General features: G+C 38.9%; 1 protein-coding gene across 1 annotated transcript in view; it reads left to right on the top strand.

Moving 5' to 3' along the window:
* The window catches only part of LOC112115942 (leucine-rich repeat-containing protein 7), a 243760-nt gene that overhangs the window by 29418 nt on the left and 188096 nt on the right, over nucleotides 1-26246 (top strand). Inside the window, exons 2-4 of the mRNA XM_029912345.1 lie at nucleotides 4713-4915; nucleotides 17455-17572; nucleotides 25611-25689. Of these exons, the coding sequence (XP_029768205.1) occupies nucleotides 4713-4915; nucleotides 17455-17572; nucleotides 25611-25689 (400 nt within the window). The remainder of the gene's footprint in view (nucleotides 1-4712; nucleotides 4916-17454; nucleotides 17573-25610; nucleotides 25690-26246) is intronic.

Genomic DNA, 26246 nt, shown 5'->3' with positions numbered 1-26246 from the left:
AAAATAATAGTAAAGTTTCTCAAGCAGAACCACAAAAGAAAGGAAATTTTGGGTTTCAGCCTAGTGTCTACATTGGCATTGTATCATGCATGAGCTTCTGTTGGATTGCTCTACAACTCTTGGAAATATATTTTAATCTCTGAATCATAATTTAACAAAGCACCAGCCAGTGATGAAACACAAAGTTACTGAGTGCATATTTAAGTTTGAATTATTTTCTGTGTGTGTATCTGTGTGGTTTTAATTGTGAACAGTAATATTACTTCAGTGTAGTATTTTGTGCTAATTGGGCTGAAATTTTGTTAGAGGCTTCACCACATGGAGCTCAGTAAGATTGCTCCAACCCAAGTCTGAGCAGATCTTTCCCTGCAGTTGCTCCTCCTGGCTGTTGGTGACTGCCATGGTACTGAGCACTCGAACAAAAAGCAGGGAGATTGTGGGTGCCCAGGCAATGTGGACAAGAAAAGGGAAGCAGCCTGACTTGAATGCAGAGGGGTGAGGAGCAGGGAGAGGAAAGGGGACACAAGCATAGGCACAGGTGTGATAGGATGGACAAAGGCAGGCTGGGGGAATGCAGTCTTGGGTGGGGGGTTGGAGAAGGAAGGGCAAAGACAGACTGGGGAGTGCAGGAGAGAGTGTTGGGTGACTGTTTGAGGGAGCAGGATCTGTTTAGTTAGAAAACACATCTCTTCATTCAACTTTAATTTGTATCATTTGATGTGTTCAGTCATTCCAAAGTGCTTCATATGAATGCTGTCCAATCTCTTTTCCATCCTGACAGTGAGGGGCCATGTTTCAGAGGGTAACAGCCTGCTACTACTAGTTTTATGTTATCTTAAGTGGTAGTGGTCATACGCACCAGGGGGCTGAAAAAAAATTCCACGGGCAAACTTAATTCTGGCTGAGGGAAGCTGGAATGTGGTGATTCACAAGGTTCTGTGGCAGTTGTGGGATGATGCTTGGGGAGTGGAAGGGCCCTTGTAAGTGGGAAGGAAAGTCAAGGCAGTCTCAGGCTGGGCATCACATGTCAATGGCCACTTTTAAAAATGTGGCTGTTATTGTGTCCTCCCCGTTTTCCTCCCCTCTGCAAATGATGCCAGCATTGACATCTGTTCCTCTACTTCTCCCACAATGGTCTCCACACCTCTTTCCTCACTCCCCACTTCTGCCTGAAGTTCCATGAAGCTGTGGCTGAAAATCAGGTGACGGTGATTGAAACTGGGCACCTGAAAAGTGAGGCACATAAAATTAGTGGCCACTTTTGAAAACGTGGTTATTAAGTAGGGAGGAGCAGTGCGTATGTGGGGCCTTGAAGGTAAGAAAAAGCATCTTGCTCTTGATTCAGGGAAGGAGTGGGAGTGAAGGGATTCTGAGGGAAGGGAGTGATGTGGTCACAAAATCCCATGAAGATCTACAAATGAGTGTGACTTGAGGGTGCAGGGAAAGATATTATATGGGTTGCACTTCTAAGCGCCATGTCCCACCTGCTCCTTGCAGTAGTGCCAGATGATATAGGGCTTACTTCTAGTGTACTTTAGACCAAAACTATTTTTAAAAATTAAAACATAGCTGACACTCAACTATATGTACAGCCTAGGATCTGGTGTAAGTCTGTTTCCGCTGAGCTATTCTTAGTTTTCTCCCCAAAATACCATGATTCTTTCATGGTAGCAAAACTTGAGAGAATACAGGGCAGGAGAGGGGTGAACACATACAGAGCCAGATTGTTGGTGTAATTCAGGGTAATTCAACTGAAGTCAGTGGAGCTGTGCTGATTTATCTAACAGAGAATCTGGCCCATAATAAGAGAACCTGTAGAGAGAGCATGTGGAGTTTACTTTCCATTCCTTCTAGACCAGAATGAGCACCTACCCTGGAATACAGTTTCCACTGAAGTGCTGTTTAAGTCTGTGTAGGAGAGGCCACATAGTTACTCTGCCATATCTCAAATATTTGTAAAAAAAAATTCTCAAACACCCAAAATGCAAATGATACAACAAAAAACAGAAATGGGGGCAATCTTTACATGATTTATTTTTAGGAGAACACTTCAGCCTCCCTGGCCACACAATAGCAGATGTAAAGGTAGCCATCTTACAGCAAAAAAACTTCAGGACCAGACTCCAAAGAGAAACTGCTGAGCTCCAGTTCATTTGCAAATTTGACACCATCAGATCAGGATTAAACAAAGACTGTGAATGGCTATCCAACTACAGAAGCAGTTTCTCCTCCCTTGGTGTTCACACCTCAACTGCTAGCAGAGCACCTCACCCTCCCTGATTGAACTAACCTCGTTATCTCCATACTGATTTATACCTGCCTCTGGAGATTTCCATTACTTGCATCTGAAGAAGTGATGTTCTTACCCACGAAAGCTTATGCTCCCAATACTTCTGTTAGTCTTAAAGGTGCTACAGGACCCTCTGTTGCTTTTTACAGATTCAGACTAACACGGCTACCCCTCTGATACTTTAAATGATTGTTTCTTTAACACATGAGTAATCTTGAACCTGATTTTTTTGATTTCACTGAGAATTTTGGATGCACAGAAGATCCAGCATTAGCTTATAGTATTGCATATGGATTAAGATCCAGTATCTTTATATGAAAAATTTGAAATAACAAAGTATTAAAAAGTCCAAGTTTGTGGGTAACTTAGCTAAATATGGTTCTAGAATGAGTGACATACGATACCCTGAAATGAGTTACAATTTAGATTGTGTAATTTGTTTTTGCCTTTCTCCTGTGCATTAGAAATATATATGTAAATAAATAATAGGCTCTGGGGGGGGGAAAGGCTGTTAGATTATGTAGTCCATGTCTGTGTCAATGAAGAATTGTCCCCTTATTGCATATTTACTAGTGTTTTGTCCAGTCTACTTTAAATTTTTCATATGCTTTTGTAAACTATAATGTGAAAATACTTTCATTTTAACAGCTAATATTAACTAAAAATGCAATTTCATTATTATACATAAAAGCTCAGCATCTGGTCTAGTTGAAATATAAAATTACTTTACTTTTTGCTCTCACTTTTAGCTATGACCCTTCGGCCAAAATCAGTCAACAGAAAATTTGTTATTGGCACTGCCAAATGAGAAACCAGGTGCACTTTGCTTCCGTTGATGTTTATTTCAACATCTTTCTCTTGTTCTTCACATCTTGAGAAATTTTGGAAAAAGATATTTGTTCTGACAGCTTTCATATGTTAATTCATTGGGATTGCTAGAGGCAGATACACTTCCTTGTCTGAATCTTGTTAGAGTTTAACATTTGAGTGTGTATTTACCCCAGAAAAATGTATGTATTCTGTGGCACATTGTGAAGCCAAAGAAGCACACTGGAAAACAGGATCTGGCCCACTAAATTCATGTTATGGACTAACTGCCTGTTATGTTTCAATTAAGTCAATGTTTAGGTAGTGTGAATGATCTGTTTTTACTCAGATATAGATGCAACTCCCTTTGATGTGTGTTGGAGTTGTCTGGGGCATATATTCCAAAGAGTTCTTTCACTGAAGTCTGTATTGCTACTTTAAATTGACATGAGTGTAAGTGAGCACAGTGTGACCCCACGTATCACAAACAATGGTTCCCTTTTACTAAGAAATGATAAACAAATGTCTTTTATTTTTACTGATATTTTGCATGGATGTACAGCTGTTCTCTAAGTGGAGCAGTCTGACTGGTGACCACTGGGGTACTTAATCTACTTTGCTGCACTTTCCCATAAAGTAACACACAAACAAACTTTCCAAATGGTTTAGAAGGTAGGTGATGGAAACAATACTGGGAATGCTATGTCAAGTCCCTTAACAGCCTGATTTATCTGTGGTCATGTTCAAATAATGCTTCTAAAAACAAATGTCCGCAATATCAGCCTCAAATTTAGATACTGTACCAGTGTATCTGGTTAGTGAATATAGTGTGCATGAAACAGCAGGTTAGTTTAAATATTTTTGATCAGTTGAAAAACAATAGGGCATGATTGTGTAACCCTTACTCACATGAGTAGTTCCGTTTACTTGAGTGGACAGATTACTTATGTAAGTAAGGGTTTCAGGAGCTGGCCCTAGAGGTGTAATTTGATAAAATTTCACAAATGTGTATATATTGTATTCCCTTCCACAAAAAATAATGGTATGAAACTCAAAGTAATCTTTTGCATTAACAAAGAATGTTGAAAGGCAGGAATGAGAGCTAAGATATCCAATGTAAAGATTGTTTGCATATTAGCAGTTTTGTAACCAATTGTTTTGTATGGGGTTTTTATCATCTTGATGAAAGTGCAAAAAACAAACAGACCCAACCAGCGACTGTAGAAAGAAAAAAGTCATATGCTCTCTTGAAATCCAGAAAAAATCACATGGGTTAACTATATATTTTAGTCATAGACAGTCAGAATTAAAACTGGTACCACAGCTAGTTTTAATTAAGTTGATGATAATGGACCACAGCATAAAATACAAAGCCTGCCATTGACTCTTTGCCAGGTGAAGGGGTTTATGGACACAGGATTTATGCAGACATATATAAATCCCTCTTCCTCTAAACCTATAAGGATGGAAAAATAGACTCCAGGACATATATAATTCAGATTGCACATGCATGTGAGAAGATTATATTATTCAACTACTGTCTTAGTAATAACACTAAATATTATCACATATGGTGATGATTTTAGAAAACAGTAATTATTTTCTTTTCCTTTAGTGCAGTGTTTGGAGATGACAACCAAAAGGAAAATTATTGGCCGTCTGGTGCCATGCCGATGTTTCCGGGGTGAAGAGGAAATCATCTCAGTGCTAGATTACTCCCATTGCAGCCTACAGCAGGTGCCAAAGGAGGTTTTTAATTTAGAACGGACATTAGAGGAGCTTTACCTAGATGCCAATCAAATTGAAGATCTACCTAAGGTAAATACTGTTCTTTCTGTAATAGAGAAATATAAGGTGTGTTACTAAATGAGCATTTAAAATGAACTTCGATTTTGAAGAGGGTCTGTATAAAAATAACACCTTCTGATATAACAGGTTTTACTCTTACAATATATTTTTACTGGTTTTTGTTTTGTTTTGTTTTGGTTTATGTATTTTTCTTCCATTAGCTCTGCAGAGCCAACATGGCTAAGAGAGATTGAGCAGGATTCTATTTCTTCTAGTACATAGTACAGAAAATGTAGTTGGGAGCATCTTTTCTCCCTGTTTAGTGATACTAAGGATACATTCAATGAAATAAAAAAGTGGGAAATTCAAAACTGATAAAAGGAATGGTGGATTTGATTTAAATCAAATTGATTAATTTCTGATAGTCATTTGTTTGGCTTGAATGACCTCTTACACTTGCCCTTTAAGTGTACTTTTCTCTAGATTTTCCCGCTTCCCTGTTTTCTTTAGGGTATCCATTCCTTCTATGATTCTGGTATGTTATGCTCAGGTAGTCTTCATGCTGAATCTAAGGATTTTAATTTTCTCACTTTTCACTTTAATGTCCTAGAGTAGTTGTTGCAACTGGGAGTATATTTTCATGAGTTCTTTGCCTCTTCAGGGAAAGACTGGCAGGACTCAAACAACTGGAAAACCCCATGAGGTCACATTTATTATAAGCCATTAATTTTGTTGCCTGTTCCTTTCCAACCATTCTAGAGGTTTCATAAATTTGTACTTCACTCTGAAAATATCAATCTTGTGCTAAAGACCATTCAATTTCAAGTAGCCCTCCCAATCAATACTAAAATGTGTAGTTGTCAAAGACAAGCTATGCTTTCTTTGTTTCTTTCCTCACTGTTCTTGACTGTGGGGAACCTGGAAGCCTGTATGAAATGAATGGGGGCTGTAAGTCAGCTTGTCACTGCGGAGAGCAGTTTGCTTTTAGGTTTTGGCTGGGTGACACATTAATTTGTAGTAGATGAAAAATCCTAAAATAGGGTAGCTACTTCAAAGGATAAGGTGATTCAGTGAAGTCTTTGTACAAAATGTAGTTGAACAGGCTGACATCCTCTTTATGTACCTAGTGAAATTGAAAGGGACATAACACTGTATTGTTTCTTCAGTAATATAGGGATGTAACTTATCCAAATGTGAATTTTTTACTGCAAGAACATTTTCTTCATTGTATTGCATAGGAAGTAGACAGATTGAGGAGAAATCCTGAAACGTGTATATAAAATGAAATAGTTTTTCAGTTCCTTCTAGTCTCCTGGAAAAATGTAGAACTGAAAAATAATTCATCTTAAGTTAATATAAGTGCAGGGGACTAACAATTGGCCACTACCAGTTCATTCTGTGGCCTTTTCTTTGGGGCTTTGTTTATTCTTTAATACAAAAAAGAAACTGGAGCAATAAAAAATGGTTCTGTTCTTCAGTTAAGATTGTGGGGCCCTTAGGCCACCATTAACTTGATGCACTAGACCTTTCCCCAGCTTAGGGGTCTGCAGGGCTTTCCTTCCCTCTCACAGCCTTCTGCTGCAGCTACAGGAGAGTGCACTCCAAGACCTCACCTGGCCCTTCCTGCTCTCATAGATCTGGAGCTCGCCTTTATATCCCCTGGTTGGGAATCATCAGCCCCAATCATTGAATGCTGTCCAGCTGAGTCAGATGATTCTCTGTACCTGCTTGTTGGGCTTCCTTCCAGAACAGGGGCCCCTGCTCCCTGTTCACATAGGCCTTTAAAGGAGCAGACTGTCCTGTTACAAGATGAAATGTATGTGATAAATTGGAGATATTTTTCATTTCAAAGGCTATGTCCTCTTTATTTAAAAAAAAGGACACAGTGGATCAGTGGCACTAAAAACTGCACTGAAATTGAATATTCAAAGTAGACTTGATCATCCCATGAAAATACGCAATCCTATCTCCTAAGGCGAGAAGGGCCGTGGTGAAGTACAGCTCATGTACATAAGTGTGTAGGCATTATAAATTACCTGCAAAGTTCCTCTGCATTGAATTTTCCATCTAGTTATAATTATTTTAGCAGGGAGAGTTGGATAGTTTGTAAATCTGCCCAACAATGAGCTCTGTTTGCGCTTCTGAAAAAAAATTAAAAGTGATATTTCTTTGTCATCCTGACATTTAATTTCCCCATTTCATTCCATTAACCAATCCATTTTATGTCTACTTAATTTATGTCTATATCTGTGGAGTCTAAAGAGCAATATTTTTACCTTACTCTAGCTGCACTGAGAGCCTTCAAGATCTATTTGCATGAAACCAAGAAGTTGAGAATTGTAGAATAATCCACTGTGTAACCTAAATCACAGCACCATTAGGATCACTTGGTTTCCTGCCTAAAAGGAATAAAAACAGTCTTCAAATATGTTAAAAGCTGTTATAAAGATAACAGTGATCAATTGTACTCCAAATCCACTGAAGGTAGGACAAGAAGTTATTGGCTTAATCTGCAGCAAGGGAGATTTAGTTTAGATATTAGGAAAAACTTTCTAACTGTAAGGATAGCTAAACAATGGAATAAGCGTCTAATGGAGGTTGTGGAATCCCAGTCCTTTTTAAGACTAGGTTAGACAAATAACTATCAGGGATGGTCTAGGTATACTTGGTCCTGCTTCACTGCAGGGGGCTGAACTAGATGACCTCCCAGTGATGAGTCCAGCCCTACATATATTTGAGTCTATGATTCTATAAAGACATATTGTCTGATAATTAAGTTTGAGTCCTAATGGCACGAATATAAAAGTCTAAAAGTTTAATAAGGCTTTAAAATGGCTGTTAAAGTAATTTTGTGCTTGTTCGAATGTATTCCCACTCTTGCCTTATTGCTACTATTACTTATAATTTCTTTCTGGGAGTGTTACATTGTAGAATTATTCTGGAAGAAATAATTTTCTTAATGGAAATCAGTTTTCACTAGGCTTCTTTATTCACCAATCCAAATGCCTGATCACAGTTCAGTGGGTCTCAAACTTTCCGAAGCTCTGGGCCTCTCTTCTAATTTTTGTAAAGATAGTTCACTCTCAGTCAAATGAGTCTGTATAAATATAACCGAGAAGATAACAATTTGTGTATTTTATAATATTACTAATATCAAGAGAAAGATAAAAGGAGAAAAACAGGGGTGACATCATGGTAAGGGTCTACTATCTTTACAAAAATCCAAAACACAAGATCTGATAGTAATGGGGGACTGTAATTACCTAGACATCTGGGTAATATGCAAAATACAGAATTTCCAATAAGTTCCTGTAATGGATTTGGGACAACTTTTTGTTTCAGAAAATTGAATGAGGGGCAGCCATTTTAGACTTGATCCTGACCAACAGGGAAGAATTGGTTGTGAATCTGAAGCTGGAAGGCAATTTGGGCGAAAGTGATCATGAAATGATAGATTTCATGGTTCTAAGGAAAGAAAAGAGTGAGAACACCAGAATAATGACAATTGTCTTAAAAAAAAGCATGCTAACAAAATCAGAGAATTGGTAGATGAGGTCCTCTGGGAAAAAGGAGTTCAGCAAAGCTAGCAGTTTCTCAAGGAGACAATATTAAAGGCACAATGGCAAACAAAATCAGGGTAAAGAAAACGTAAGAAGAAGAATAAGAGGTCAATATGGTAACATCAGGAGCTTTTTAATTACCTGAAAATCAAAAAGGAATCCTACAAAAAGTAGAGCCATGGACAAATTGTTGAAGAGGAATATAAAAGTATATCTTCATCATGTAGGGGGAAAAAATTAGAAAGGCTAAGGCACAAAATGAGAAACACCTAGGAAGAAACATAAAAGGACACAGGAAGTGGTTCTATGAATATCTCAGGAAAGATTATGGAAAGTGCAGGTCCACTACTTAGTGGGAAAGGAGAGCTAATAATAAACAATACTGAGAAGGTGAAGGTGTTTAATGCCTAATGTTTCAGTCCTCTCTAAAATGGTAAATTCAGACTTGACTTACAATTATTATTAATAATAAAGGATAAGGAACACAAGCCAAAACAGGGAAGGAATAGGTTAAGGAACATTTAGATAAGTTAGATGTATTCAAGTCAACAGGGCCTGGTGAAATTCATCATAGGGTATTTGAGGAACTAGCAGAAGCAATCTCCGGTTCATTAGCAGTTATCTTTTGAGAACTCATGGAGGACAGGTGAGGTCCCAGAGGATGGGAGGAGGGGAAACATAGTACCTATCTTTAAAAAGAGGAACAAAGAGGACCTGGAGAATTATAGAACAGTCAGCTTAACTTTGATACGTGGAAAGATACTGGAACAAATTATTAAACAACCAGTTTGTAAGCACCTAGAGGATAATAGGATTATTAGGAATAGCCAGCATGGATTTGTAAGAACAAATCATGCCAAACCAACCGTATGTCCTTCCTTGACAGGATTACTAGCCTAGTGGATAGGAAAGAAGCACTGGATGTGAACTGTCTTCATTTTAGTAGGGCTTTCGACACAGTCCCACATGACATTCTCATTAATGTGGGAAATGTGGTCTAGATGAAATTACTAAAAGTTGGGTGCACAACTAGATGACAAACCATACTCAAAGAGTAGTTATCTTAGCACAAATACAAAATGGGGAATAACTGGCTAGGCGGTAGTACTACTGAAAAGGATCTGGGGGTTTTAGTGGATCTCAAATTGAATATGAGTCATCAGTGCAATGCAGTTGCATTAAAGGCTAATATCATTCTGTAGTGTATTAACAGGAGTGTTGTATGTAAGACATGAGAGGTAATTGACCCACTCTAGTCGGCACTGATGAGGCCTCAGCTGGAGTATTGTTCAATTCTGGGTGCCACACTTTAGGAAAGATGTAGACAAATTGGAGAGAGTCCAGAAGAGAGTGACAAAAGGTGATAAAAGGCTTAGAAAACCCTAATCTATGAGGTAAGGTTAAAAAAAACTTGGCATGTTTAGTCTTGAGAAAAGAAGACTTTGGGGAGACCTGATAGTCTTCATATATGTGAAGAGGTGTTATAAAGAGGACAGTGATCAATTGTTCTCCATGTCCACTGAAGTTAGGACAAGAAGTAAGGGACTTAATCTGTAGTAAGGAAGATTAGGTTAGATATTAGGAAAAGCTTTCTAACTAAAAGGGTAGTTAGAAATAGGCTTCCAAGGGAGGTTATGGAATCCCCATCATTGGAGGTTTTTAAGAACAGGTAGACAAAACCCGGCAGAGATGGTCTAGATTTACTTGGTCCTGCCTCAGTGCAAAGGGCAGGACTTGATGACTTCTCAATGAGGTCCCTTCCAGCCCTACATTTCTCTGATTTAGTGAAAATACCATAGCTTACTGTCGTATTAGTGTTGAAGTAATGAAGTCCTCTAGTGGCTAGAAATTGTAGCTACGGTCCATATGGTATCTATATTTATGTGGCTTCATAGTCCTCTTTAGAAGTGCTGCAGTTCTTGAAAACAGAGAATGTTGTGATGCTGATTGTTATCTGCATTCTAAAAGAGAGTGTTTTTGTACATAGTGTTATTAAGAAATACACTGTTCTCCTGAGAGCAGTTTCTTTTTTGTACCAGTGTCTAGACAGCAGAATTGCACAAATAGGTTTGGGAGCAGGGGTAAAGAGTAAGTGTCCTAAACCCCAGCTCTGCAATATTTTTTTAGAAGTGTAAGTTTTCTTAATTTTGTAATGAAAATGTCCCTCTACATGTGTATGATATAGGGCTGTCGATTAATCACAGTTACCTCAAGCAATTAACTCAAAAAAATTAATCGTGATTAATCACATTGTTAAACAATAGAATACCAATTGAAATTTACTAAATATTTTTGGATGTTTTTCTACATTTCAAATATTTCTATTACAACACAGAATACAAAGTGCACAGTGCTCACTTTATATTATTTTTTATTACAAATATTTGCACTGTAAAAATGATAAACAAAATAAATAGTATTTTTCTATTCACCTCAGACAAGTACTATAGGGCAATCTCTATCGTGAAAGTGTAGATTTTTACAAATGTAGATTTTTGTTGTTGTTACATAACTGAACTCAAAAACAAAATAATGCAAAACTTTAGTGCCTACAAGTCCACTCAGTCCTACTTCTTGTTCAACCAATCACTAAGACAAACAAGTTTGTTTACATTTATGGGAGATGCTGCTGCCTGCTTCTTATTTACAGCGTCTCCTGAAAGTGAGAACAGGCGTTCGCTTGGCACTTTTGTAGCTGGTGTTGCAATGTATTTACATGCCAGATATGCTAAACATTTGTATGCCCCTTCATGCTTTGGCCACCATTCCAGAGGACATGCTTCCATGCTGATGACGCTTGTTAAAAAAATAATGCATTAATTAAATTTGTGACTGAACTCCTTGGGGGAGAATTTTATGTCTCCTGTTCTGTTTTACCCACATTCTGCCATATATTTCACGTTATAGCAGTCTTGAATGATGACCCAACACATGTTCGTTTTAATAACACTTTCACAGCAGATTTGACAAAATGCAAAGAAGGTACACCTCTACCTCGATATAACGCTGTCCTCGGGATCCAAAAAATCTTACCGCGTTATAGGTGAAACCGCGTTATATTGAACTTGCTTTCATCCACTGGAGTGCGTAGCCCCGCCCCCCCGGAGCATTGCTTTACCGCGTTATATCCAAATTTGTGTTATATCGGGTCGCATTATATCGGGGTAGAGGTGTACCAATGTGCGATTTCTAAAAATAGCTACAGCACTCAACCCATGGTTTAAGAAATTTGACCTAAGGTTTAAGAATCTAAAGTGCCATCCAAAATCTGAGAGGGACGAGATGTGGAGCATGCTTTCAGAAGTCTTAAAAGAGCAACACTCTGATGCAGAAACTACAGAACCCAAACCACCAAAAAAGAAAATCAACCTTCTGCTGGTGGCATCTGACTCAGATGATGAAAATGAACATGAGTCGGTCTGCACTGCTTTGGATCGTTACCTAGCAGAACCCGTCATTTGCATGGACGCATGTCCTTTGGAATGGTGGTTGAAGTATGAAGGGACATATGAATCTTTAATGCATCTGGCATGTAATATCTTGCGTTGCCGGCTACACCAGTGCCATGCAAACTCCTGTTCTCGCTTTCAGGTGACATTGTAAACAAGAAGCAAGTAGCATTATCTTCTGTAAAATGTAACCAGACTTGTTTGTCTGAGTGATTGGCTGAAGTAGGACTAAATGGACTTGTAGGCTTTAAAGTTTTACATTCTTTTATTTTTGAATGCAGGGTTTTTTTTTGGTATATAATTCTTCATTTGTAAGTTCAACTTTCATAATAAAGAGATTGCACTACAGCACTTGCATTAGGTGAATTGAAAAATATTATTTCTTTTGTTTTTTACAGTGCTAATATTTATAATAAAAAATAAATATAAAGTGAGTACTTTGCACTCTGTTGTAATAGAAATCAATATATTTGAAAATGTAGAAAACATCCAAAAATATTTAAATAAATGGTATTCTATTATTTAACAGTGCGATTAATTGCGATTAATTTTTTTAATCGCTTGACAGCCCTAGTATATTTTTGTAATAAACATAAAAGCAATTCTTAGTATAATGCCTTTTTTGAAAGGAAAAGAGAAGGCTTACCAGCAAAAGTTTGTCAATGCATAGAGGAAGTCTAGAGGAATTCTTTCAGTTAAAAAACCCACTCCTATTTGTTAGAAATTTGTGGTGGTCATTATCCTATATGTTTCATTCTGCCTATATTCTATTCATGTGATCAGGGCCGGCTCCAGGCACCAGCTTACCAAGCAGGTGCTTGGGGTGGCTGCTCCGGAGAGGGGCAGCACGTCCAGCTGTTCATTCGGCGGACGGTCCCTCACTCCCGCTCGGAGCGAAGGACCTCCCGCCGAATTGCCGCCACAGATCGTGATCGCGGCTTTTTTTTGTTTGTTTGTTTGTTTTTTGGGTTTTTTTGTTTGGCTGCTTGGGGCGGCCAAAACCCTGGAGCCAGCCCTGCATGTGATTCCCATTTGGTTAAAGCTGGTTTTGGACTTCCAGTTTTGGAGAAAGTATACTGCCTTGAAAAGCAACACAGAGGGTTCTTGTTATTAAAAGGCTCAGATGTAAAGTTATAGTGTTTTCAAAAAAAGTGAAAGCCTGAAAATGAGCTAAAATTTACTTTAAATGACTTATCTAGTTCACATTAGCTTTTGAGCATCATTTGTGAGTTAATTCCCTGCTACCCAGCTTTCTTTATTTGCTCAGTTTGGTAATCAAATCAAGCTACATTCTCAAATAGACGTTTGGGTACAAATTTAAACGTCATTTGGATATGCAACTTTGCAAAAAAGAGATATCAAAGCTGTTTTGAAAATACTATTAACTTCTGAAGAGTCATGAAGATTCTTCCAAAGGAGAGTAAGCTCTTTTTGGAATCCATAGACTCATTCAAAGACCACTGGGTAAACTTGTTTTCTAATTATATTAATGTGACTAGTAATAACAAACTCATTTTTACAAGGTAACAGCTTAAAAATCTGCAGTACAGAAATGAGGGGTTGGGGTTAAGCACCTATGCATTGCAAGATATATGCAGTCTGTATGATAGGTGGCTAGGGGAGAGGTCACTTCGCAGATTCCTGAAGCCAGATGAATGCCGGGTGGTGCTCCTGGTGACATCAGTTTTTTAATAGTCAGGCCAGCCAGCCATGAACTGAGTTTCCCTGTCCTCCCCTCTTCCAGTCTCTTTTTCCATTATATGTCCTCTACACTAATAGGAGGACACAGTCCCTGTGTTTGGAGAGCATGTGGACTGTTCCCTGCATGCATCCATGGGGGGAGACACCCCACCCCAATGGAGGAGGGTGTGCCACAGCTTCACCCCCACACCTGCACCAGCTTGCGGAATGGATTGAGTGAGTGATGGAGAGCAGGCTTCCTCCTCATAAAAAAGCTCTGTACTTGCCCCTTACAATGCACTGTGTCTAAATGTCACATTCTAGCCCTAAAAAGAACAGGAGTACTTGTGGCACCTTAGAGACTAACAAATTTATTAGAGCATAAGCTTTCGTGGGCTACAGCCCACTTCTTCGGATGCATATAGAGTGAAACATATATTGAGATATATATACACACATACAGAGAGCATGAACAGGTGGGAGTTGTCTTACCAACTCTGAGAGGCCAATTAAGTAAGAGGAAAAAAAACTTTTGAAGTGATAATCAAGATAGCTCAGTACAGACAGTTTGATAAGAAGTGTGAGAATACTTACAAGGGGAGATAGATTCAATGTTTGTAATGGCTCAGCCATTCCCAGTCCTTATTCAATCCTGAGTTGATTGTGTCTAGTTTGCATATCAATTCCAGCTCAGCAGTCTCTCGTTGGAGTCTGTTTTTGAAGTTTTTCTGTTGTAAGATAGCCACCCGCAGGTCTGTCATTGAATGGCCAGACAGGTTAAAGTGTTCTCCCACTGGTTTTTGAGTATTATGATTCCTGATGTCAGATTTGTGTCCATTAATTCTTTTGCATAGAGACTGTCCGGTTTGGCCAATGTACATGGCAGAGGGGCATTGCTGGCACATGATGGCATATATCACATTGGTAGATGTGCAGGTGAACGAGCCCCTGATGGTATGGCTGATGTGATTAGGCCCTATGATGATGTCACTTGAATAGATATGTGGACAGAGTTGGCATCGGGCTTTGTTACAAGGATAGGTTCCTGGGTCAGTGTTTTTGTTCAGTGATGTGTGGTTGCTGGTGAGTATTTGCTTTAGGTTGTGGGGTTCTCTGTAAGCGAGGACAGGTCTGTCTCCCAAGATCTGTGAGAGTAAAGGATCATCTTTCAGGATAGGTTGTAGATCTCTGATGATGCGCTGGAGAGGTTTTAGTTGGGGGCTGAAGGTGACAGCTAGTGGTGTTCTGTTATTTTCTTTGTTGGGCCTGTCTTGTAGGAAGTGACTTCTGGGTACTCGTCTGGCTCTGTCAATCTGTTTTTTCACTTCAGCAGGTGGGTATTGTAGTTTTAAGAATGCTTGATAGAGATCTTGTAGGTGCTTGTCTCTATCTGAGGGATTGGAGCAAATGCGGTTATATCTTAGAGCTTGGCTGTAGACAATGTATCGTGTGGTGTGTCCTGGATGGAAGCTGGAGGCATATAGGTAAGTGTAGCGGTCAGTAGGTTTCCGGTATAGGGTGGTATTTATGTGACCATCGCTTATTAGCACAGTAGTGTCCAGGAAATGGACCGCTTGTGTGGATTGATCTAGGCTGAGGTTGATGGTGGGATGGAAATTATTGAAATCATGGTGGAATTCCTCAAGGGCTTCTTTTCCATGGGTCCAGATGATGAAGATGTCATCAATGTAGCGCAAGTAGAGTAGGGGCGTTAGGGGACGAGAGCTAAGGAAGCGTTGTTCTAAGTGAGCCATAAAAATGTTGGCATACTGTGGGGCCATGCGGGTACCCATAGCAGTGCCGCTGACTTGAAGGTATATATTGTCCCCAAATGTGAAATAGTTGTGGGTGAGGACAAAGTCACAAAGTTCAGCCACCAGGTTAGCTGTGACATTATCAGGGATACTGTTCCTGATAGCTTGTAGTCCATCTTTGTGTGGAATATTGGTGTAGAGGGCTTCTACGTCCATAGTGGCCAGGATGGTGTTTTCTGGAAGATCACCGATGGATTGTAGTTTCCTCAGGAAGTCAGTGGTGTCTCAAAGATAGCTAGGAGTGCTGGTAGCGTAGGGTCTGAGGAGAGAGTCCACATAACCAGACAAGCCTGATGTTAGGGTGCCAATGCCTGAGATGATGGGGCGTCCAGGATTTCCAGGTTTATGGATCTTGGGTAGCAAATAGAATACCCCTGGTCGGGGTTCTAGGCATGTGTCTGTACAGATTTGTTCCTGTGCTTTGTCAGGGAGTTTTTTTAGCAGATGGTGTAGTTTCTTTAGGTAATCCTCAGTGGGATCAGAGGATAATGGCCTGTAGAATGTGGTGTTAGAGAGCTGTCTAGCAGCCTCTTGGTCATATTCCAATTTATTCATCATGACGACAGCACCTCCTTTGTCAGCCTTTTTGATTATGATGTCAGGGTTGTTTCTGAGGCTGTAGATGGCGTTGTGTTCAGCATGGCTGAGGTTATGGGGCAAGTGATGTTGCTTTTCCACAATTTCAGCCTTTGCACGTTGACGGAAGCAATCTATGTAGATTCATAGATTCATAGATTCTAGGACTGGAAGGGACCTCGAGAGGTCATCGAGTCCAGTCCCCTGCCCGCATGGCAGGACCAAATACTGTCTAGACCATCCCTGATAGACATTTAGAAATCCAGTCTGTTGTTTCGACCGTCCGGAGGAATCCACGCAGAATCCTTTTTTTGATTATCACTTCAAAAGTTTTTTTTCTCTTACTTAATTGGCCTCTCAGAGTTGGTAAGACAACTCCCACTTGTTCATGCTCTCTGTATGTGTGTATATATATCTCCTCAATATATGTTTCACTCTATATGCATCCGAAGAAGTGGGCTGTAGCCCACGAAAGCTTATGCTCTAATAAATTTGTTAGTCTCTAAGGTGCCACAAGTACTCCTGTTCTTTTTGCGGATACAGACTAACACGGCTGCTACTCTGAAACCTGTCATTCTAGCCCTAGAGACTTCTCTTGCTCAGTATGGTATTGTCTCCATTACTTTAGTATTTATCTTGGGTTTGAAGTTGCTCTAGTTGGATAACAACTGCTATTACATGGAAGAAGCAGCAGTATAAATGCTTACCATATGATATATTGATTAGAGCTGGTCAGAAAATGAGATTTTGTTTCATGGGAAATTGCAACACTTGGAAAAAAATTGTTTTGAATTGGAACAAAAAGCAGAAATTTCAAAATTTCCTATGGAGTGAAAATTATGAAAAATGTAATATATTAAAATGAATATTTTAATGTAATATAAAAATTGAAGCAAATTGAATTGAAATATAAAGTTGTAATGAAACATTTTACCTTATTGGCATTATTGAAATACACTGAGAAAATTGAAATGAATATTTCATCTTTTGCCCATCAAAAATTTCATCAACATTGACACATTCACATGAAACATTTTTGATTTTAAATTTTGAAGAATTTGCATTTTCTGATGGAAAAAAGTTCTGCTGAAAAATTTTCAAATAGTTCTATTATTGATATAAAATTATAGGACTGCAAGGGACCTCCTGGATCATCAAGACCAGTCCCCTGCTATCATGAGCAACTCCATCATATAATCGCATTCATAAACTTATAAAGGTCCATCTTAAAACTATATTTCATTAGGAATTATTTGTAAGCAGCACATTTATCTCTGGGTAATCCTCCTTGTTTAAAGTGTAATGTAATATGTAAGTATGTCTTGCCAAACAGTTTTAATATAGGTTGATTGAGGACAGCAAAATAATAGGCTAAAAATAACGAAAGTATTTTTATGATACAGTTATTATTGCATCTGTGTGTAAATAACAATGCTAAACTGAATTTTACTAAAACATGTTAATTGCAGTTGTTCTTTTTCATGTTGTAGCAATTGTTCAACTGTCAAGCTCTACGTAAACTGAGTATACCAGACAACGACCTTTCAAGCCTGCCAACCGCTATTGCTAGTTTAGTTAATCTCAAGGAACTTGACATCAGTAAAAATGGTAAGAACACAACAGTAAAATAATTTGAAATTTTGTGTTGAAATTTCTGAACATTTTGTATAGTGTTGCTGTAATAAGATTTTAATGCTAAATGAATGAAAAAATTACTCTTCTAGAAAACTCTAAAACAAATTAACTAAATTTTGCTTTCTGTTAACATCCAAAGTAGTTCCACTCCTTTTAGTGGGCTCTCTGACATTTCACTGTGGTCAGTAAAGATTTCATCCCCATCCTCCAGTATACATGTGTATGCAATGCCTGCCAGAATTTGTCCTTCATAACGTAAAATAGCTATAGAACCTGAAATTCATTTTATGTTTTATAAGGATTAATATGTTCCCAATGCACAATATACAGTAGCAGATAAAGTGAGATTTAAAAATAAATAAAATCACGTGACAAATAGTTTAACTATTTAGCAAGTCAACAATGAATCTGAATGTTGGAATTAAAACAATTCGAGTGATATTCAAGTTTCAGCATGAATTATGGTGTGATTAAGGATGACATTACCATAGCATGGATTTGTTTATGTTCAGTTTTTCACTGAAGTATCAATATTACCTAATTGGATATTCTCTTCTAGCAGATTTTCGTTATTGGTGTAGGTGAAGATCCCAAAACCAAAACCCAGACAACTATTCTTTAGCACTGTACACCTGAATCACTTTATTCTGGTCAAAACTGTTTTTAAAATATATTTTTGATTCCTACTCCTGCTTCCTTGTGAATCTTACAGTGACTAGAGTAGATATTCATCGTGCTAAGGTCCACATATACGTTTCTTCATCCTGTTTGCATTTTAGGGGCAAACCTGTCAGTCACTAGCAGCAGGGGGACAGTCTGTCCCATTAAGTTCCCTCCATTTTATTCTGTCTCCAAAGTGGACCATGGCTCAGCCAGACCTCTCTGGTGTAGAGCTTTTCAGAGGAAAATTCCAAACTTTTTCAAAAATTTTGACTAACAATTTGGTTCATAAATTTCTGTCTAAACTCCCAGCCACGTCCCAGGGCTGCATTCGCCTTTTGGGGAGATTGTCCCCTTGGCTCCACTTCCCCTTCCGAGGTGTTTGCAGTGGCTGCTGCCCCTGCAGACTTCAAGGGGCTTGTCTTCACTACAAAAAAAAGGCCTATTCTTAACTTAGGTAACTTGATGTAAAATCCTAGTGAAGACAAGGCAGGTTATAGTTTGTGCACAAGCTAGCAGGACATGCTATTTTGAGTTAAGAATACACATTTTTTTTATAGTGAAGATAAAGCCAGGGATAAAGCTTCCCTTGAAGCCCAAGCCTGATGGGGTTGCATTGGTGCCACCCTCTTACAGGCCAGAAGCCAGGCAAGACTGGAAAAGAGCTGGCTCCAGGGGCAAGCAGCCACCCGTCCCCCATCTCCAGGAGAGGTGTGAAACTAGAAGGGCAGTGCACTGGATAGAAGATTGCACCTGCGTCTCTCTAGCCTGAACAAGCAGCCATGCCTCTGACTACAGAACTCAGTCTCTGTCTCCCACTCTTCTTCCCATGGGTCATGGATGGAGGGGCACTGGACACACCATGGGCATTGCCAACACCAGAGAGTGCGAAAAGGGGTAATAGGCTGAGACCTCCAAAGGAAACACAGATCTATCTAGCCCATATGGATTACATGCAAGAGAGGGTATAGCTTCTGGGAAACCTGTCCCTGAGTCCCAGGCCAATTCCTTCATAGAGAGACTCAGAGAGAACCCATGCAGGGGAGGGGAGACAAATCCCACCTCTTTGGGAACAGGGAAATTGCTTGCTGCTTGGAGATTTCTTTGAAAATATTTCAATTTCCTTCTCCCTTCTGAAGCAGGATTATGGGGATAAACTACTGATAATGAAATGAATGAATAAAATCAGCATCTGGGTCCCCTGCTCATCTCCATGGAGTATAGCAGGACAGATAACCCTCAGTGTCCACTTTCCTTGCTCAAAGAGAAGGGTAAGGGATGACGTGATTACAGTTTAAAAGTACCTACAGGGGAAACAGAAATTTGGTAATAGAAAGTTCTTCAACTTGTCAGACAAAGGTATAGGAAGAGCCAGTGGCTGGAAGTTAAATCTAGACAAATTCAAATTTGAAATAAGGCACAAATTTTTATCACAGTTTGTGGTGGATTCTTCATCACTGGTCTTAAGGTGCTTTTGAAAATTTTACCCAAGGACAAGGTTAGAGTTATAAACAAGGAGGCCAGAGAAGACAGGAAGTACAAGTAGGAAAAGACAAGCAGTTCAAAAATGAATGAAAGGCAGAAATAGTTAGTAGAAAATAAATCTTATCTTTTATTCTGGGGGAAGATAAATACCCAAATATTAGTAAAGTATATTCTAACACACTATATCAGGTATGGACATTTTGCTTTTTCATCCCCAAAATAAAGATTAACCTTTTTCCATTTAAATTTTAAATATAGACTTTACTTAAAAAAATAGAATGTGGCTGGGAAATGGCACAAAGCTACTAATTTCCATTAACAGCATAGGACAGTAATCTCCTAGTCCTTGGGTGACATGCTCAGATGTAATATTTTTTGTGTCAGCACTCTATAGCTGATTTTGCATTTGGGTTTGTCACCTCGTGGGTTATTTCACTCCGTTCACAGAGTAAACAGCCAGAGGCTGTTTCCATGTCATGTCTAATAAAAAAAATTAACATAAGTAACTTCAACTGATGACTTGCAATACTTAGACTACAGACAGTTGTCATACTGATACAGACAGATAAAGTACTTAAAATATTCTAACATTTTAACCAGTTAGGGAGGAGGGTCAGTGAATAGAAAATATCAGCAGTTCTTGCTGCTAGTAATGTTGTTGTGCATTTCTACTTACACCAGTAGCCATACCTGAAAGTCTGCTAACCCTGCCATGATTTTTTGAGCTATGTCCTGCTATTTATGGAAAAGTTAAATTCCTACTGGCTTCAGTGGCAGTTCTGCATAGGGAACAATGGCAAGATATGATGCTGCAAATGTTTTTCACAGTCCTGGCACTTTAGGAACACAGTAAGCTATACATAGACTCTTTAGGTAAGATTTTTAGTCAATTGGATTTTGAGACATTAGTTTCTGTATTTGTACCCAAATTATAAACGTAAGCAGAGTTCTTGTCATCTACGTGGCTAAGTAGCAAATTATGGCTAAGTAGCAAACTCATGAATCATTTACTTAAATGTCCATGTAATCTAAATTTCTTTGCAGCTCTTTGCACCCATAAAATTGTGGGCAAAGAAAAAAGCTTGGCTCAGACTGGTTGAAAATTTGGCATTTTACATTCTTTATTCAGAAACATACTGAAATTGAAAGGAGACAGCATTCATGTTGGCTCTCCAGTGATTTAGAAATAGAGAAAACTAACAATTATATTACAAAACCTGGCCTACTTATGTCACCTTTTTAGACCCCAGAACACAATATATATCAAACAGATTTCCTAGAATCCATAATTTGGTTGTGCAATTAAGTAACTATGTTGTCATTGTCTTCGGTTTTTGAACTATCTGTGATTTATTTTTCTTGCTTACTTACCAAATTGAAATTGTATTTATTCCAGTCATGCTCTCTTGGAGAGAAGCAAGTAGTTAATGTAAGCATTCGTAATAAATTCTCAGAAAGGTAAATGGATTGTGAGAAGGGGTAAGGAATTAAGTTCCACTCTCATTTAGTCTTTTTGTTGTTTTTAAACCAAAATGGATAGAACTTAATTGAATAAATCAGTCAAGCTTTGATATGCACCCTGACACATACATTTGTAATTATTAGTTGTTTCTTTTTTGATATCCATGCTTGATTCTTACACTTACATAGACCATTGGGAGCCATTTCTTTCTCTCTCTTGGTTTCCCTCACAATTTGCATGTATATCAGCTTAGTTAGGGGAAAGTTATTTCATGGAATAGGAGTGAAATTAACCTCTTAAGGAAATGTCCGGTATAGTTGTGACGGGATCCCTGGGGTACAATCTGCAGCTGGGGTACCGCTGTGCCCTTTTAATTCTCCAGCCTGGGCTGTCTTTCACAATGCTTTGCTCGTGACCAGCCCCACACCCAGCTAAATTGTGTGAATGCTCCCTGAACCACTCACAAATCACACAGAGAAAGGCACCAGAAAATCTCCCAAGCCCCCAGCCTTGCACCCCTGGAATATAACATCTTGCCCTCTTCAGAAGCCTAACCAGTGTAAGTTTATTACCAAGTCCACTCCTCCCTCGATGTGGAGAGGACACCTGCTAGCCTTTGTAAACTGAGCTGACATTTCCCAGGCACTTCAACCAAACACACTGTTTTAGGTAAAATATAAAACAGCTTTATTAACTAGAGAAAGATTTTAAACGATTATAAGTGGCAGGCGCAAAAGGTTAGAGATAGTTACCAAAGAAAATAAAAGGTAAGTGCTCAGTCTAAATCTTAAATCATACTAGACTACACAGTATTTGAATCAAACAGTTTTTCTCACCCCACTAGGTGTTACAGGCAGGTTACAGTTCTTAATACACAGGCTTCTCCTTTAAGCCTGGGATCAACCTCCTCAGTTCAAGTGTTTGTCTTTCAAGCATTTCTTGTTGCTTCCAACATAAGTGAGGGAGGAGAAAGATAAGAGCATGATACCAGTGTCCCCTATTTTATATCTTCAGTCCATGTGCCTAGAAAACACTAGCCCCCAGACATGTCTTAGTGGGCTTTGCTGAGTCACATAGTTGAGCAGTCCCCCACTGTGTGATGTTTGTGCAGCTCTCTTACAGCATTGTAGATCTCTTGTTTAAAACTCCCCTGCTGATTAATGGTTGTTTAACACCCTACTGGGAAAAAGCAACAGAGGGTCCTGTGGCACCTTTAAGACTAACAGAAGTATTGGGAGCATAAGCTTTTGTGGGTAAGAACCTCACTTCTTCAGATGCAAGTAATGGAAATCTCCAGAGGCAGGTATAAATCAGTATGGAGATAACGAGGTTAGTTCAATCAGGGAGGGTGAGGTGCTCTGCTAGCCGTTGAGGTGTGAACACCAAGGGAGGAGAAACTGCTTCTAACCTCCCTGGCCACACAATAGCAGATGTAAAGGTAGCCATCTTACAGCAAAAAAACTTCAGGACCAGACTCCAAAGAGAAACTGCTGAGCTCCAGTTCATTTGCAAATTTGATACCATCAGATCAGGATTAAACAAAGACTGTGAATGGCTATCCAACTACAGAAGCAGTTTCTCCTCCCTTGGTGTTCACACCTCAACGGCTAGCAGAGCACCTCACACTCCCTGATTGAACTAATCTCGTTATCTCCATACTGATTTATACCTGCCTCTGGAGATTTCCATTACTTGCATCTGAAGAAGTGAGGTTCTTACCCACGAAAGCTTATGCTCCCAATACTTCTGTTAGTCTTAAAGGTGCCACAGGGACCCTCTGTTGCTTTTTACAGATTCAGACTAACACAGCTACCCCTCTGATACCCTACTGGGAGAGGATCATCTCCTTTGTTGTCACTGGAGAACTAGCAGTGGATGACTCTCAAACTTGCAACATATTTCAATAATAACCATACAGCAAAATCTCATGTCTTCATACATACTAACAGTATACATATTTTGACCTAACAATGGGTTTCAGCAGATCATGACCTTTCCTACGGTATCCTAATGGCATGCTTTGTATGAAATATATCATAATTATATGGCGGGGTGAATATGGGGGTTCCAGGGTGCTGTTTTGAGTGCCACAATAATTTTCTGCTGTTTTATACCTGTGGATCTTTTTTGTAGGGTTGGAAGCTGTACTTCAGTGAGGCTTGATGAGTGCTTAGACTTTAAGTCCTGTATATTGAGATCCACTTAAGCATTTTAGTGTGTACCATGGCTTCCTGGCTGTTCAATATAGAAGTGATAGCCTAGTCATTTCTTTGCTGGACACAACATAGCTCTTGAATAGCAATTGCAATTACCATTGACTGAAGAATTCTTGTCTGAAATTCTAGGATAAAAGGATTTTTCTAAGCAATATATAAAATTTTGCCAGTTCTGATATTATAATCATAACTGTAACAGTCACAAAATATAGACAAAATACTTGTCATAACCCTACATTGTTGGTACTCAGCATTGGATCCAGTGGGAGTTTTGCAAATGATGGTACCTAAGTTGGCTACTGTCCTGTGGACCCCCCAGAAGAATTTGCCCAAATACTACAGTTGATTTGGAGGAATATAAGTTTAGCACCGGTTGGTTAGCCATATACAACTGAAAGATCACTAATAATGAACAAAATACAAAAACCTATTATGTCTGAATGCTGACCTGAATTTATAGTGGTACTCTACATTAATAATGAAAACTTCTGGTGAAGATAGAATCATAGAAATGTAGGACTGGAAGGGACCTCAAGACATATAGTCCAATCCCTGTACTGAGGCAGGATACAGTATTATCATTCTAGACCATCTCTGACTAATGTTTGTTTAACCTGTTCTTAACCTCCACAACCTCCCTAGGTAATTTGTTCCAGTGCTTAACCACCTGTACAGATAGGAAGGTTTTTTCTAATGTCTAACCTAAATCTCCCTTGCTGCAATTTAAGCCCATTACTTCTTGTCCTGTCCTCAGAGGTTAAGGAAAACAGTTTATCACCCTCCCGTTTATAACAACCTTTTATGTATTTGAAGACTGTTATCAGGTCCCCCCTCAGTCTTCTCTTTTTCAAACTAAAGAAACCACATTTTTTCAATCTTTCCTCATATGTCAAGATTTCTAGATCATTAATCAGTTTTGTTGCTTTCCTCTGGGCTTTCTCCAGTTTGTCCATATCTTTCCTGAAGTGTGGCATCCAGAACTGGACACAATACTCCAGTTGAGGCTTTATAAGTGCTGAGTAGAGTGGAATAATTACTTCTCATTAATTGATTTCAGCACTTTTGCTAATACATCCCAGAATGATGTTCGCTTTTTTTGCAACAGTATTACATTGTTAGCTCATATTTAGTTTGTGATCCACTGTAACCCCAGATCCCTTTCTGCAGTACTCTTTCCTTGGCAGTCATTTCCCGGTTTGTAGTTGTGTAGTTGATGTATTGAATTTTATCCTATTTATTTCAGACCGTTTCTCCAGTTTGTAAAAATCATTTTGAGTTGTAGTCCTACAAAGTGCTTGCCACTCCTCCCAACTTGGTATCGTCCACAAACTTTATAAGTGTACTCTTTATGCCATTATCGAAATCATTTATGAAGATATTGAATAGAATTGAACCCAGGACAGATCCCTCTAGGACCCCACTTGATATGCCCTTCCAGCTTGATTGTGAACCGTTGATAACTACTCTCTGAGTATGGTTTTCCAGCCAGTTATGCACCCACCTTATAGTAGGTTCATCTAGACCAGTAGTTTCCAAACTTTTCTCATTTGTGGACCCCTAAAACATTTCAAATGGAGTACCCAGACCCCTTTGGAAATCTTAGGTATAGTCTATGGACCCTCAGAGGTCCATGGACCACAGGTTGAAAACCACTGATCTAGACTATATTTCTCGAGTTTGTCATGTGAGACGGTATCAAAAACCTTACTAAAGTTGAGATATATCACATCATCTGCTTCCCACTATCCACAAGGCTTGTTATACTGTCACAGAAGGATATTAGGTTGGTTTGACATGATCTGTTCTTGACAAATTTGTGTTGACTGTTTCTACCTTATTTTCTTCTAGGTGCTTACAAACTGTTTGATTATTTGCTCCATTATATTTTGGTGCCAACATTAAGCTGACTGGCCTATAATTCCATGGGTTGTCCTTATTCCCCTTTTTATAAATAGGTACTATATTTGCCCTTTTCCAGTCCTCTGGTATCTCTCCCGTTCTCAAAGATAATCACTAATGTGCCCAGAGATCTCTTGAGCCAGTTCCTTAAGTATTCTAGGATGTATCTCATCAGGCTCTGTTGATTTAGACATCTAATTTGACTAAATTAGATATTTAGAAGCAAAGCAAGTTTAGCAGTTTTTCATAGAACATCCTTATAATACCTTTCAAACTTTTTTCTTTCTAGGGATTCAAGATTTTCCAGAAACTATAAAGTGCTGTAAGTGTTTAACAATTATTGAAGCCAGTGTCAATCCAATTTCTAAGTGAGTATCAATAATTAGAGTTATGTTTATATTTATCACTGCAGAAATTTTATAGATGTGGAAGTGAAAAGTAAAGGTGCACTGCAAAGCTCATGTACAAAGTTAATTTAATTATTTTTTAATTAAGATCCCAAATTAAAGATGAATTTCATCCAAGTTGATGCATCTGTGCACAGCTCTCTACACCACTCAAGACCTGCAGTGCCTCTGCAGGCAGAGAAAGAAACATTGGCAGAGTAGTCATGTACTAGATTTTTGCCCCACGAGGGTCTAACCTAATCCTCTAACGGCTTTTTGTACAATGAGGATGTGAATCTACTTAGTGTGCTATGTTTTCAAGTAGTAATATGCCATGCCACACTCTGGGACTTTCACTGCGCTTTAGTGGATGTTACTGCATGGAAAACTGGTGCATTGTAGTTTTACGTCTTCGCTTGCTGCTCAGTAACTTGCTGTGCAGGTTATTGGAAAGGGGTCGCTCTGGATCTTCATTTATGTGGATCCATTGGGTTGAATCTTTTGCAGACATTATTCGTGCCAGTAAATTGAAACAAAAG

Source organism: Terrapene carolina, unplaced genomic scaffold, assembly GCF_002925995.2.
Source record: "Terrapene carolina triunguis isolate 2854851 unplaced genomic scaffold, T_m_triunguis-2.0 Scaffold210, whole genome shotgun sequence".
Taxonomy (NCBI): Eukaryota; Metazoa; Chordata; order Testudines; family Emydidae; genus Terrapene; species Terrapene triunguis.
This window is presented reverse-complemented; position numbering and strand designations above follow the sequence as displayed.